The sequence below is a fragment of the Osmerus eperlanus genome, chromosome 26, assembly GCF_963692335.1.
Source record: "Osmerus eperlanus chromosome 26, fOsmEpe2.1, whole genome shotgun sequence".
NCBI classification, from domain to species: domain Eukaryota; kingdom Metazoa; phylum Chordata; class Actinopteri; order Osmeriformes; family Osmeridae; genus Osmerus; species Osmerus eperlanus.
Genome location: NC_085043.1, coordinates 4,711,096 through 4,727,326, shown reverse-complemented (window position 1 = coordinate 4,727,326; position 16,231 = coordinate 4,711,096). Strand labels below are relative to the sequence as shown.

The following is a 16,231-nucleotide window of genomic DNA, read 5'->3' as shown; positions in this document are numbered from 1 at the left end:
CTCACAAACCATAAATAAATAAAGACTACTGAGAGATGTTTTGTCGTCAACTCTCAGCTTCCTAAAGCAGGTTTGTTTTCTCGGGGGCGGAACATATATATTTTCCAGTCTCCTTTGGCCGCGCCTCCCTTCCAGTCTTCTATATTTTTCTGTTGAAGGCCAAGCCAAATTTAAGTAGAAACGTATCCGTACGTAGTTACATTTTATGCTTCAACATTTTCGATACTAAGGTAAACATTTTCGTTTTTCCCATTGTGCTAGGATTTTTATTATTATTATTTTTATTTTAGGCCTACTTTCTTGAAAAAAATTATTGCCATTTGCTGAACAGTGCAGACTACAAAATGTTACGGTCATGACAGATTAATGAATATATAGGCCTATGTTTTTTAACGGATGTTTCTTTATATGGCTGAAACGTTTCTTAATTTGTTTAGTGGTAGTTTCTTTGAATGCACCCAGGGCGTCCACTGGATGTGTCTTTTTATGAACCTCAGTTCAATGGAAATGTAAAATCACCCTGCCAACATTCATCTCTAAATAGTGGAGAGGATTATAAAAAATCTGCTGTTAATTTCTGTTTATATTGTGTTAACTATAAAATAGTCTGAGTACAATCTCTGTCTGTCCGTCTGTCTGTCTGTTTGTCGGTCTGTCGGTATGTCTGTCTGTCGGTCTGTCTTTCACTCTTTCACTCTTTCTCTCAATGAACACTCAGTCTCTGTCTCGGTCTCTCATGCACACACACACACACACATTGTCAGTATCTATCTTGGGAGGTTCTCTGTAAAGGGGTAGCAGCTCTGCACTGGCAGGGGCCAGACCACATTGGAGAGTGCTGCCACACTGGGAAATAGCGTGCATCCATCGCTATGTGTCTTGTTCCACCCTCTAGCAATGAATAGACCTTATCAGACAACTCATCTCAAGCATTGTGCACTGTAGCAGACCCTTTTTGATGTACAATAAAGAGGTATGTGAGGCAACCCCTAGGACCCATAAATATGATGAGAGTAAGGCAGGGTTCAAATTACCCGTAGACTTGGCAGGATGCTCGTATGTCTCATATCCCAGGTCAGATCTGCACTGCGAAGACACAGGTTCAGTTCATGGAGCATAACGAGTGTTGCAAGGGTTTGAAAACTCTATTTGACGTTGTGTTGACTTTGTGAATGTCTTGCAGAGTGAGATTCCGAACATATCGCAGAATGAAGACCAGACAAAAACAACAGAGATAAGGTAGAGGGTAACTCCTCCATCAACATACTTGAATCCAAAATGGTTTTGCTACTGTTGTACATCACAACATGAATGTTTGCTCCTTGACTGTGCCATGCTTGTACAGTAGGTAAGCTCAATTGATAAATGAACTGGTTGAACCTGGAAAATAGAGTTGAAATTTAATCTACACTGCTTCACTCTTCTCATACCAAAAAATAATGCTAAATGGGACCATTTGGGATAATAGATGAACCCCTGTAGAACCATTTTCATGAGGTTCAATGGAGAATCCCATTTGGGACAGAATGAACCCTGAACCAATAATGCAGTTTGTGGTAGCTTTGGAGAAAGGTGTCTGTCCCAAATGTACATTTAAGGTTCCAAACAGCACTTAGACACAACAATAGTTGTGTTAGACTGTAGCACCTCCAGCACTTGGATGGAAAGTAACAATATTTACCTGGAAATATCGAGTAAATTATGAAAAGACAGTTTGAAGCCATTGCCCAGCTAGTTTATCAAACTAAGGAAATGTTGGCCCTGTTTAGTCTGGGGATACAATATGTAATAAATACAAAACAATTGTACAGCCATCAATTGATATTTCAGATCAGCATGGGTACTAAAATAATGTGTTACGATCTGTTGTATTGAATTATATTTATCTCAACATTTGTGACTGTTTTCATTCAAGTATTATATGACAGCATCAAGAACCTTTTTTTAAAGAATTTCAACATGAATAGTATTTATGAAACAGCGTTGTTGTTTCTTGAATCCTTCATATTTTCTAAATTGATTACAATCCACCACCTGCAGCCAAATGAGATTTGGGGAAAATAATTAGGATAAACAGTAACCATTTGCACAAATGAGTATTCTAAAATCCAATAATTTGCTACTTCCACATAGGCTCAACCTTTGCTTACTTTGGGGCTGCAACTAGTCATTTGTTTCATTGAAATGAGTACAAATTGGGGTGGTTTACAATTGACACAACGAGTTTGGCGTGACCTTTTCTCCTTGCTGTAAATGGGTACTCGTTGAGACTTAAGGGGGCCTGGTGTTGGCTGGGGGCCGATGAGGGATTCAGGAGAAATCACTGCAGTGAAAATGGCAGTGTAAGAGGGGCCTGATTGCATTGGGACAGCATGCGAGGGGGTGCGACATGCTCGGTCCAATCAGAACAACGTTGGGAAAAAGTGCCCTTATCAGCGAGTAATGGCCCACTTGACAATCACACAGGCACAAAACTGCTCTATTTAACACTGATTGCAAAGACTCCAGCCCCCCCATCCCCAAACCGCATGACTCCCCTAGATCTCTCTGCCACCCTCCCCAGCTTAAAGCTAAGCCGCTCTCCTGAATGGAATTTATAATCATCCCACTTTTTATTTTGAAGCTAATTGTTATTTTAAGACTTCTATTAGGCATTTATTACCAGGAAAATGATTTCCTTGATTACAATGTTTAATATGGGCATTGAAGGCGTTCACTCATATGCTGTACCTCTCAATTTTTCAGCTTGATGAGAAGGGAATGTTAAAAAGCCTACATATTTGTTTGTCTTCCTGTTTGTATGCTTGATTGACATGTTGAAAATGGAAATCACAAATATTTTCAGAAGTTTTTGTTTTTATTTTAGTTAAATGTGTTTTGTTTTTTTATCATAATTATTTTCCAAAAATAAAAATCCAAACCAGCCTAACTATAATTAGTTAGGTTTTTAGCAATGCAAGTGGAATTGAGTTGGACCACCTGTACTCTAAGATATATTTTTATAGATTTAAAATTCCATAGAAACCCCCCACCTGTAATTATTAGACCATGACAGACACATCAGCTGTTTATTATCATCCTCTGCAACTACTGACTTTGTTAGCAATGCCATCAGCCACTATTAACATAAATATTCTCCTGATAATTCTTATAACAAGACAGAAACAAAATATTGGTTGCAGTGGAAGGATTTATTGACATTATATATATTTACAGAAAAAACGCTAGTGAACCATTACATTTACTGGCAGATCTACATTAAAGATCTGAACTACCACTTTTTATTTGATTGATCCGCAGTGGTGTTGATTGTCATCATCCATCATCAATACTTCTTGCCTAGATTGAATAGACAAAAGTTATTTGTAATGAAAACAACCATGTTGAAAAATAAATCAATCTTGATCATGCACAAAACTGTAGCAATAATTAAATAAATGTGATATGAATAGAAAAGTAAGCACATAAGTGAATTTGACACCAGCAATATAGTCTAGACTTTATCCCAGAAAAACACAAATGATTAAAATTACATGTCAGTGCGGTTTTGAATAAGAAAAGGTGGATTGATATAAAAACTATTTTATTCTGAATTAAGATGCCTCTCTCAGTGCAGAAGGCCTATTTACCTTTGCACTAAGAGAGGCATCATTTTGTTACTTACTACACCATCAATGCAACAAATCCACAACAACCACAACCAGACCTTTACTAGCCGATGTGTTGCTACTGAAATTTTACCCTCAAATATTGTTCCTTGGGAGAAACAAGACAACAATCGAGATGTAACACAATCCACTGACCAATTGCCGCAGACTCTCTTTAACAACTGCTTTATCTATTTAAAGAAAGTCGGGGTCAGTGTGGACAGATTTCCAGAGATTTTGAAGAATAGATTGTCAGGAATTTCAAGACATCTTTTGATAAATTATCGAAGTATATGAGATTGTATCATATTAGCGAGATAAGTATATAAGAATTCAATGACCGTACAAAAAACTGTAATTTGTTCATTAGTTTCATGGTTAAAATGGTATATAAAATACACATTTTTAATTAATTGATACCTGGTGTCCGGACAGGAGAGGGAGCATAGGTTCACGGAGGGCCACTGGAGCTGGAGCAGATCCCAGTTTAATTGATGAAAGTGTTGAAGGAAAAATTGTAGAAGGGGTTTGAGTGGATTTTTAAAACACTTTTACACAAAATCATCTGGTGCCAAGCTCAAATGAACTTTTTGAATTCATGATATATTTACTTATTTATTTACTTTGTTTTCAAACTAAATTTAAACAGTGGTGATATGATGATATTGGGCAATGTAGTAGTTTTGGAAAAGGAACAGTAAAACTGTTAGACAGTGTCCACTAGGGGGCCATGTAGCGACGTGGTATTGAAAGTTTTGACTTCATGAAACAGTTGAGCCTGGAAAGTCTGGAATGAATGCTGCTATTCGAAACAATAATTAAGTATGACCTAACAACAGTTACCATGCAGGTAGGGTATTCTAATATATTTTTGGGCTGTAATCCAGCTGTGTAAAATATTAAATACATACGTTGATTAAATATGCGAGCATTTATTGTTGCTAAACCCAACCATTTTCGAACATAGCCTACATTGAAAAAATCCAGAATAACATCTCACAGAAAAGAAACAAGAACTGTAGAGTCTAGACTTAACTCATGTGGAAACCAACCTGCTGATAGCATTATCACGTGACTTTCCATAGCAACGGAGAATGTCATCAGTTCCACTCGGGAAGAAGTGTAGTACTGAAGTACTGTACAGTCTCTGACAGCGAACAACTAGTCTAACGTTTTAGTTGGCAATTGAATTGTAGTGTGGTGCAATTATATTTGGTGTATCTCTTATGTAGATAATCCGAGTTTACAATTTACAGACCCGGAAAGCTCCGTGAATTTGCAACTGCGAGAATCATGAGTCATCTCAATCCCGGGTAGGTACCGTTCATTGCCCGTTCATTAAGTGATATTCTGCAGGTTTATGTGACAGTTTGCTAATTGCCTTGGCATTATTCGATTGAACCACCATTCGGTAAGATCATGAAAAATTTTAACATTTAAATATCCGAATACGTAGTGATAGGCTCCCTAACCCTACTAGTTTATTGCACAGAGCTAGTGCTAACTGATTTAAATGCATACTAGTAGCCTACTGGTGTACAGTAGTAACGTTATATGTAGTAAAATATCACAATGTAGCCTTTACAGTAGCCTACTGTAATTGCTGAGTTATAATTTCCAGTTTAGAATTACTGTATTTCTGTAGTTTACAGTGTGGAAATCAGCTCACTTCATATACGTTGTCAGCACTTTAGAACTGCAGTTCTGCAATAATACTGTTCTTGTGACCCAGTTCCGGTAAGATATATAGGCTACGGTATATGGGGCGAGTGAACGGGACAAATAAGTCAGTAGATTACAAAAGGGAGATTGGATTGTGTGCTATCCATCCCCTCAAATTCCCAAGGAAATCAGACACCTGTAATTGACCCAATAGAGTAGTTGTAGATATCTTGTTGTCCCACTCACAAACAGTCCAGGAAGTCAAACCTTGGTTGGAAAAAGCAAACAGGCATTAAGTTGAATGAATCCTAGGTGAGACCTGACACCACCAATGTCTAGTTAATTAAGAAAACAACAACCTTGTAATGGTTTCCTTTGGTCAAACATGCAGTTGACATCTAATTATAACGGTAAATTGAGCCTTATTGTATTGTCAGGTCCTTAAGAGCATGTTAGACTAAAATCCCACATCTGGTTTTATTGCAGATGTGGACCATACACATTTGGTACACTTTCATCTTAAGAACTGAAAATCTCTGAGAATTTCTTTTTTAACATCGACATCTTTTCTTCAGACTTCTTTCAGCCTACAACAGTCTCACTGATAAACACCTCACCGGGTACTTCAATAACACCAGGATCAGGAGACATCTTCAAAGAGTTGGACTGGTATGTGTCATTGGCAGATGATGATTACATTGATTTCAGTGTTAATGACAGTCAATCAGTCCAGCCTGTGCTGTAATTGATTGAATGTAATTGTCTCATTTACTGTTTCAGTCATCCCTGGTGCTTCTTTAATGTAGTCAGTGTATTCTTTTAGATCACCAGGAGTGGAAGGATTGTCCCAGACAAGGAATACAGGCATAAGCTGATCCAGAGGGCTCACCAGAGACATGTACGTGAATGCCTAGCCCAAGCCATTTTCCACAAGGTGCTGGATATGGAGGTGAGGGAGACACACCCGACTCCGGATCCAGTGATTGATGGTCTTCGTCTGCCTTATTGCATGAAGCATGCAGTTCTCTTTCCCTTCCCTCTACAGCGTGTCCATCAGATAGAGATCAAGCGAAAGTTGGAGGAGTTTGCAAGAAGAGAGAGAGTGCATAAAATTAAGGTAGTGACATATTTTTTCCTCGTCTTCGACTTTACTAATTGTATCGAGGGTTGGCAGACACGCAGTATTGTAGTCCCACTATCAAAGATGTTCAGTTATTATCAAAGATGATTGCACTGCTGATAAGATAACTTTGATTTAATTGTCACCCAAATGTGTACATGTTGATTGATATGTCTCATGTACTGTTGATGAGAAGGGCGCAGTCAATAATGGTGCAGAATCATACCTTTAGTATTGAACAGTATTGTCTTGTCACTAGGTGGAGCGCTCTAAGAGGTATGAAGAAGAAGTCATCCACATCCTGTCTCCACGCCCCCCCACGGGACCGAGGGCCTCCCACACACAGCATTCTGGGCCAGAGGGGGACCACTCTGAGTCCTCTGAATCGGTAAATCACTCTATTTGGGAAAACTCCCAGCAAGGTCTGGAAAGAGACTGGATTGGTATAGCTAACAAAAGAGTTCAAAGTTGGCACAGGTTAGAAGTACTTGTTAAGCTTTCTTACACCTTTGTTATTTATTTTGGTAGATGTCAGCATAAACAGTTAATGTACATAATGACAGCTATCTCTCTGTTAAAAGGAATTACTTCGGTTCAATCGTTGAAGGATTATATCTTTGAACCCGACTGCCTGTGCATGCTAAGATACTGTAGTTGCCAAGTTTGTGTTGACATTCTGATCAGACAGTTTGAAGAGCACTTTTTTCTCATGCTTCCGTAAGAATATTAGCAAATGAAAGCTAATGATAGAGATTACAAGGGCATTATGTCAGCTTTTGAAACATTAGATGTGCCAGTCCTTAAATGGCTGAATAAACACATGATGAGGAGCAAACAAATGAATGTCCTCATGCTTTGGTTTCCTGTGTTTGATGGCTCTGTTTACTGTGGGCCCTCTTGGCTAAGCCTGCAAACATAACACTGACTTGTTGAGGCTTGTTCACTGCAGTACCATATTATCAAAAATGTTTCCACACATTGTCAAAAAATATATCTGGTTGTTAGTTAAACATTGTTGAATTTGGTACAGAAAGTCCATACAAAGGCGTAATACATGGAGCACGTCTCAAATTCACAGTAACGAAAAAAACCACAGTACATTTATTTCCACAGGATAATGTGTCTACTTTGTTCATGTGACATGCATTCACACAAGAGGTTTATGAATACAGTATAAACTTCCCTATAATTGACACATGCCCATTAAATGTTAATGAGCATTCAGTAACTCTAGGTTTCTTGTGTATCCTGCAGCCTGGCTCCTCCAGGCCCAACACAGCTCCAGGGAAGATGCAGAGACCAGTGCGTCTAAAGCCCATCCACAGTAACAGCACCACTGCCTCCCACCGACGTAGCTCCCCCTACATGCACCAGGACTCCTCAAATGACACCGACCAACGATTCAACGTCATTGTGAGACCATCAACAAACACACACACAAATATGCACACAGACATAAAAGAAAGCCACCAAAAAATCGAAATATGAATATTGTATATATATGAGTACAGTATTGTTTATTTTCATTCTCAGATGGATAAAGATTCCAAGAAGCATTTGACTGTGACAGAATTTTCCCGTGGTATATCCCCCTACCGTCTTCCAGTCATCAATAACTTTGTGACCCCAGTGCCCCCTTCCATCAAGAGGAAGGACAGGGGGCTGAAGGGCACCCCCAGTGGCACACTCAGAGGTCGGAGACTGCGCCCCACCACAGCCCCCTGTGGTCCTGAGGTCTGTACACAGTTTGATAATCTGTGCAGCTTTGCAGTGCATAGTGGTCCCTGTAGGGCCTGCGAACAGTAGAATTTACAAATGTCATTAAAGCACATCACTTTAAAATGACTCAACCTCGACCATAAAATGTGGTGTTGTTCTCCAGGAGTCTCCGATGCTCAGGACCACCTCGGTACAAAGTAAAGTGTGTGTGAGCATGATGTTCTTTGGAAAGACCGTGCACCTTTCCCACGACTTCATCGACATGAGGGACGAGGTAAAGGTTTTCCAGCAGCACTGTGGAGGGGAGAACCTGTGTGTGTACAAGGGGAAGCTCGTTGAGGGAGGTCAGTATAGAAGCCTGCTTCTGGCCCATCTAACAGTAAATCCAAAGATACTTAACATTGCGTCAAAAAGAAATACAAAACTGACCCTTCTTCCCTCCTTTTTTTCTGATAGAAACGTTCCAGTTTGTGTCACGGCGCCATCGTGGCTTCCCCTTCAGCTTGACGTTCTTCCTCAATGGGTTGCAGGTGGAGCGTCTCAGCTCCTGCTGTGAGTTTAAACACAGGAAGGGCTCTCGGCTAGGCGGCAGACATGGCCATTTTGGCTTCTCAAATGTGGAGGGGGCCTCACCCTGCTACAAGTAAGACCTAACCTCTAACCTGGCTGATACAGGTATACTGTTTCTCATTGTGTATTAGGGTAGGGTAATTTGATGAATACATTGGCAATTACCATTTTGTTCTCCTGATATTTTGATATCAAGTCCTTAGTTTTTTAAAGTTTTTTATGGAAATGTATGTTTCTTTTGTAAGTATGTTCTCTTGCATTTCAGATTAAGTAGCGTGTTCAGTAGGTGGTCAGCTAAGCTAAGCAGCTAAGTGCTTGTTAATTATCAAATTAACCTTCAGCACTCAGAGTAAAACACAGCACACATCTGTCTAGTTGGTCTCAGACTGCAACTTTGCATAGAGATTTAGGAAATTACGTGGATCCGTATACAGTTCATTCACGGTGCTCTGTATGTGTCACAAAATTTCAGGACAGGCCAACTTTATTTTCCGACCCAAAAGGGTATGGTATCTGAGATTTGGGCATATAAGGTGAGTATTAAAGTATGTATTTTGTGGATTTCCAGGTGTATCATAGCCATGGGACTGGACAAGAAGCCCACCCCTCCTCCCAAAAGAGTAAAAGAGGATGTTGGGAGAGATGTTGCCACCCACCAGGATACACCCAAGGATGCCCCAGAGGTGGAAGAGGAGCAAGCTGGAGGAGACCCTGGCTGTGACCCAGCTTCCAGCCAACCACAGGACATGGAGACTGAGATCAAAGAAGAGATTACATCTGAGGACCAAACCAAAGATGGTACCGTGGCTGAAAAATAAACTGATAACCAAGATGGCCAATGCAATATGTATGCTGTCTATGATTAAATGCAGTGGTCATGATGATGAAACAACATTTAGCTTTATCTAACATGAATGCACTTTTTGTTTTTGTTTGGAAAGGTCATAGAGGAGTAATACATTCTCTTACAGACTATGAAGAGGACTTTGAGGCAGATGAAGAAGGACCTGTTGAGGATGGAGAAGAGAAGAAAGACGGAAAAGGTCCCTCCCCCTCCCTCCAGAAAGAGGAGGAGGAAAAAGAGAAACATTTCCAATTGGACAGTGAGGTGGAGGAAAAAGGTAATTGGAACTTGAATCATTCAAATAAAAGCGTGTGCTGATTTTTTTTATTATAACATTATAGAAGTGGATATCCTGACTCACAGCTGGTTTGTTCTAAATATAGTAAATAGGAAAGGTACACTTTTAAGGATTTGTTTTTAAAGTCAACATTAACCGGTAGAAAATAACATTCCTGTCAGTTAATCCATTCGATGCATTCATTCATCCGATCCAATCATATTGTTGCCGAATTCACAACATCTTTATGCAGAGGAGAAGAGGTCTCGTTCAGCCAGCTCTTCCAGCACTGATAGTGAAGAGAGTGAGGTTGAGGCCGAGGCTGAAGAGGACCAGCCAGCAGTCCAGTCCAAAGACCCTGTGGATGAGGAGGTTGTCCAGGAAGATCCGGATGAAAGCACAACTGACAGAGCAGCAGAGAAAGATGAGAAATCAACAGAGGACGCCACCACCAACGAGGAGACCTCCCCAACCCCACCCCAGACCACCACCAGCCCCACAGGAGAGGACACGGGGACACAGGACAGTCCAGCACACAGCCCACGGAGGACCGAGCCCGAACTGTCGGACGACAGTGGACCCTCAGAAACGGTGTGCAATGGGGATGAGGACGCAGTTGGCGCTGTGGAGGAGAGCGACACTGAAAAACTAGTAGACGAGTCGACAAAGGAGGAGCAAGACAGGGGTAAGCATTCTCTGCCACTTCACACCAAGAAGTTTGAGGTGGAGGACTGCCACCTTGAGTGAGAAATCCATTGTGTTGTTTCTTCTCTGTGGCCTTTTCCATCATCAGAATAACTAGTTACACGTTTCTGTCACCAAGCTTAGTCATATTGATTTGTGGCCGTTAAAAAAAAAGTATGAGATTCAAAAGAGAGGTCTTGGTTTCGGTGGTGGAAAAAGTGCTCATGTGTGATCCATCTGAGACTGTGTGAAAATGATCTATTTTCATGTCTCAGACTTCTCTTGTGTGTATTTTGCTTGGAGTCTCTCATTTTCCTTTATAATTATGTATTTTTGGTTTAATTAAATCATGGTTAAACCCGTGTTTGTGTCCTAATGAATGCCAGTATTTCTAGACTTGTGTTTCATTAACAGTGCTATTTGTAGAATTTTAATTCCTCTTTATTCCGTTTATTTAATCGCTTCCAATCAATATCAACAAATTGTCATTGTCTGTTGAGTCTACGAAATACTGAGCTAAGGATTGTGGATGTCTTTTATCTCTGTCACATTTGTCTGTTATTTTCATCCAAAATTTAATTGAATAACGCTTGTATTCTTTTCCTTGTTGTTCCTCATTTGCTTTTTGCATGTAGATTATTTGCATGCTTGTCTGTATGCATATTTTGATAAATCTTCAGAACATTTGCACTTGTGAAGATTAAAGCAAGTCTTTGATGTTCAGTTTCCTTTTGTTCTGTCCAATGTCCAATCACTGTTTTTATTCAAACAATGTTGTCATTTTGACATAATTCTTTCTTTGTAATATTCCAGTTAAAACATACAAGTTGTAGTACTGTATGTACTTATGGTAATGTTAAGCCTGCATGTACTGCATCCTTTATACCTATGTCTCTCTCTCATGCCTGATCCAAGCCAAGTCTGTACAGGAGAAACTAGCGGAAGCCATTTTGAAGGAGGCCCAGTGCAGTTCAGAGCCAGAGCTTAGTGACACAAGCACTGAAGAGGAAGAAGAGTCAGCAGATAAAACCCAACTACTGGGTAGCACTGGTATTAGCAACAGTCTAACACGTTTACAATATTTTGAAATGGAGTGTTCATTGTAATTGTTCAATGACATTTATCCAACTTTTTCAGGTGGTGCTGCAGTGACCTTTACCATGAAGAGACAAATCACACAATTTGAGGTGAAGTGTGAGGACACAGCTGAACAGAGTGAACAAGAAGTGACTTTACAAAGTGTACTAGAAGAACAAGGAGATATTGTTGCAAAACAGAAGACTGAGGATGATGAAGCTGAGTCAGAGCAGAAAACTGAAGAAGGCAGTGAGAAAAATGAGGTTTTAAAAATGAATCCAGTAATTGATGATACAGAGAAGGAAGAAAGCAAAGAAATTATTCTCGATGAGGCTATGGGGGTTCAGGCAGACGAGCCAGCAAAAGCATCTGATGTTGAGGACACTACAGTGAAAGACCAAAAGGAGGAGGAACAGGAAACGACAGAAAAGGCTGACGTACAACATGAACCAGAACAAAAGACTGTCGAGACAACAAACTGGGAAAATTCCGAGTTTGTGGCTCCAGAACAAGAGAGCAAGACTGAAGTAGAAACAGCAGAAACAGCTGATGCAGAACCTGAGGTAAAGAGTGAAGTAGAGAAAATTAAAGCAATGCCCTTGGTGGAGCCACAGGCTACCATCCATAAACAGACATCTGTAACTGACACAGAGAATCAAGAAGACAAGCAGGACATGCTAGGGGGCACAAAGACAGAAACCATAGCAGAGAATTCAAGCAGCTCATCTGAGGGAAGTGGAGACACAACTGTTCATGCTGAACAGACAGCAGACACTGATGAGAATAGTAAACATGCACTTGAGGAAATAAAGGACGAGCCTGAGGGTGGGGTAGAGCAAGTTATAAAAGAAGACCAAAAAGGAACAGAATTGACTGGAGAACAAGAGAAAACTGTAGAATTAGACACAAGTGATAAACTAGATGAAGACGAAACTGTGAACGATAACTTAATAAATGAAGAAGGGATTGGTGTTAGTGAGGAGGAAAACAAGGGGACTGATGATGTTGAGGTGGGAGACACAGAAAAAAGTGACATACAAGACAATGAAGACAAAGCAGGGGATGCAGAAATGGTTAGGGATGAGGATCCACCTTTTGAGGGTAAGGTGGAAGAAAAGGTGAAAGATGCAGAAGTAGCTGAAGACAAAGACAATCCTGAAGGGAAGGGGAGTGAGGTAGGATACCCTAATGAAGCATTTGTAGAGGGAGCAGACAAAGTTGGGGACACAGAAAAGGTTGCAGAACCTGGAACGGATGAAAACAAGGAAGAAAAAAATATAGAGGAGGGTCAGGTCCAGGGGGATAAAGAGGTTGGAGATGACAGATCCTGTGATGGAGAAGAACCTGACAAAGACACGGTGACAAAAGCTGAGGAGATATTGGCAGATGACAAAAAAACGGAAAATGACGAGCAAGCTAGTTCATCAGACAATGAAACTGAAATAAAGAAAGGAAAGGAGGCAGACATGCTTCAGGAAAAGGTTGAGAAGACAGATAAGTTGAGGGAAATAAAAGTAGAAGAGGGTGAAACTAGAAAGGATGACCAAAAGTCAGAGATCAGCAACAAAGTTCTAGATTTAGAAAACATTGAAAACGAAAAACCAAATGAAGACAAAAATGATAGCGAGAACAATGGTGCTGAGGTAAAAGAGGAGAGCAAGGATAATCAAGACAAAAATGACAGTGAAATACAGGCTGACAGAGGTGAGCCAGCAACAATCTGTGAACCTCAGAGTGAACCCCAGAAAGAAGGGACAGAATCTACAATCCATGATGGTGATGACGAACTTGAGACAAAAGTCCAACAAAGCAATGAACCAGAAGCAACTAGTGGCAAATTCAACGAGGAGAATGTTGAACATTCTGGAGAAGCCCAGGCTGAAACACAATGTGAAGATATACAGGTTGCCCAGGCTACACACACTTTGGACTTTGGAGAACCTTTGAACGCTGAAGATGAACTCAATCCGGAGTCTACAGCTGAGACATCTGACCTCAAAGAGACTGAAGTAGTTAAAGAAGCACAGGAATCTGAGAAGCTTCAAGATGAACCTGAGCAAAAAATGTATAGCGATAAAAGCAATGGCAAAACTGCTCTTGAAGATGAAGATAAAATAGAAGATCGGAGCATCCAGGATGAAAATGACAACACAAATGTCAGAGAAGTACTGGTTGATTCCTCAGTGTTGCAATCTCAGACTTCAGAAACCCCAGAGTTAGAATCGAACTTAGTTCCTGAAGCTGAAGCGGAACACGACCCACCTTGTGACACAGGTTCTAACACAGACAAGTCAAATAAGAGAGACGAGTCCATAGAAGAGGCTAGCAAGCCCTCTGAGGAAGGAGCCAGTATTGTACACAAACCTCAAGCAGAAATAGAGCAGGAGGAGGCGACAGACCTAAACAAAGAGAGCCGTGTGTCAGATGGAGAAGCTAATGTTCTTGAGGATGTTGAGACCCAAGAACATGCATTAACTCCAGAAACCTTGGATAAAGAAGACCACAGGGATCTTGTGTCAAACTGGGTTAACATGCATCGGGCCTCTAAGTACTTTGAGACATTTGTTGAACCCTTGGATGACTTGAACAGGGTGACCTCAGATGATGCCGTCAGCCAGTCCAATTCTAATGCTATCTTGTTAGAATCTACTAATGTGTCTGAGAGTCCTGACAGATTGAGGGTGATAGAGCAGAGTGTTGAAGATGACGTCCATTATGAAAAGGCAGATATAGACCATAAGGCGGTACATCCGAAAGCCCAAAAGGAAAACTACTCTGACACGAACATCGAAGTGGCAGACAAACACTCAGACATTAGGAGTAACAACTCTAAACAGGATGAACCAGATGAAACTGGGCCCACTGAAGAGTTGAAAGCAGAGATGGAGGTTACTGACCTGACACCTACTTCTGAAGCTGAAAACAAGAGCAGAGAAGAAACAGCAACGCCAGCCGAGGACAGTCAGACACCCGTGCAGACAAAGGATGATGACAAAGAAACCTCACAGAAAGAGACTGAGCTTACAGATGTCTCCAAAAACGAAGTGGAAAGCCTAGCAAATAATGTTGAAGACGACATGGGTGAGAATCAAGCTGAGGTTGGGGAGAGCAAAGACCAATCTGTCACTGATGATCAACCAGCAACATTAGAGGAGATAACTGACCTGCTGGCACTTTGCAAAACTGAGGAGGAACCACAGGAGAGCCGTGAGAGTCCAGAGCCTTTCTCGAAACCTGATCTTAAGGACATTTCAAGAGTGTCTGTTGATACCAAAGATCTCAAAGAGTCAGAGGAGCAAGAAAATGCAGAGGTTACTGAAGTTACAGATTTAACAGTAACTTCTGGATCTAAAAATGGTAGCCAGCAGGACTTGCAGAGTGTGAGGCATCCAGATGAAAGTGGGAGGGTTGACAGCAAAGACCTGGAGCTGATCGGTGACCTTAAGGACACGCTTGGTAAAGATGAGTTGACCACTTTCTCAGTGGAAGAGTCTTCACTGTTTGCCCGAACGTCCTACCCTCTGTTGACTACTGCACGGGAAGAGAGTGGTTATTAGAGATCACAGCTCACATGAAGGTCTTGGTAAGTCGTTTTTTTTCTCCAGATTTTTCTGTAAAGTATTTTAAAGTGATTGATGGAAGTCTCTCTTTTTCTACAGCACTTACAATCAGATGAACAGGAGCAGCAAATTCTTTAGTGATCATATCCTTCCAAGTGATACTAACATGGTGAACAGTCTACAGTTTATGATCATTTCCTATCCTTGATTTAATAAAACTAAAAACAAATAGAATACCAGGTGGAGGGATCGAGAATTGATGGAGATGGTGGAGAATTGTCAAAGCATTGAAAAAGTATCTTCCCTTCAACAACGTTACGATAAGTAGTTTGTTTACAAGTTTAGATAGATTAACAGAATGTTTACGATACCACACACGATATCCCTTGTCAAACTAACAAGGTCTTGCTTGTGGAGGTATCCAGCACAATGTTACCAGCCCCCTGTAAGTAGATACTACTCCACTCACTCTGCACAGATAATTAAATAATTCATAGCCTTTAAGCCTACTGGAGGTCAGCTTGCCCATGGCACCCTAGCATACTTCTTAGAGCACATCTGAAGTATGGTTTACCTAAAGTTATAAATACTAGTGACTAAGGCACTTTGGCACTTATTCCTTGATCATACAGACAATTTTGCATGTGTTTGCACAAGTCAACCACTATTCTGAGATGATTAGAGTGACAGTGCAATAAATGGATAAACAATCATCAACTGTTACTTTCAAAATACTGGAAAGTGAGAACTGTTTTGTGTCAATATATTTAGCTGCTAACACTACCTCTTACAAAATAAGTGTGGATCTTTTTTCTTCAGTTGCCATTCATTCTAAAGTCAGTTTGAGTTTGTTTTGTTCACACTGTTCTATCAAAATGTCTTAATTATACTGAATGATTGTGTGAAGCTTGTTCATCGTTTACATGGAAAATTAAATCTCAAATTGATAAATGATTTCGAAATGCAACTGTTTGAATTTGACAAAAGGATAACAGTCATCATACTGGGATTGTGCTTGGTGTCATGCACACGTGACAAAATATCAATTGGATACATTTGACAAGAATAAAG

The 16,231-nt window shown here is 40.5% G+C and overlaps 1 protein-coding gene across 3 annotated transcripts; it reads left to right on the top strand.

The window, feature by feature from the left end:
- The first annotated feature begins 165 nt into the window (after positions 1-165).
- erich3 (glutamate-rich 3) lies at positions 166-16,221 on the top strand. Of its 3 annotated transcripts, XM_062452457.1 has the most exons (17): positions 166-230; positions 1,184-1,239; positions 4,904-4,960; positions 5,885-5,978; positions 6,133-6,258; positions 6,355-6,426; positions 6,689-6,817; positions 7,684-7,842; positions 7,963-8,163; positions 8,312-8,492; positions 8,605-8,791; positions 9,287-9,516; positions 9,660-9,839; positions 10,093-10,524; positions 11,439-11,573; positions 11,661-15,183; positions 15,260-16,221. In XM_062452457.1, the coding sequence occupies exons 3-16, from the start codon at positions 4,941-4,943 to the stop codon at positions 15,155-15,157; spliced, it is 5,643 nt and encodes a 1,880-aa protein (XP_062308441.1). In that variant the 5' UTR covers positions 166-230; positions 1,184-1,239; positions 4,904-4,940; the 3' UTR covers positions 15,158-15,183; positions 15,260-16,221. The 3 variants fall into 3 exon arrangements, with proteins under 3 accessions (XP_062308441.1, XP_062308443.1, XP_062308442.1); XM_062452459.1 differs by lacking the exons at positions 166-230; positions 1,184-1,239 and having other exon boundaries at positions 4,785-4,960; positions 6,133-6,207; XM_062452458.1 differs by lacking the exons at positions 166-230; positions 1,184-1,239 and having other exon boundaries at positions 4,785-4,960; positions 9,690-9,839.
- The last annotated feature ends 10 nt before the right edge of the window (positions 16,222-16,231 follow it).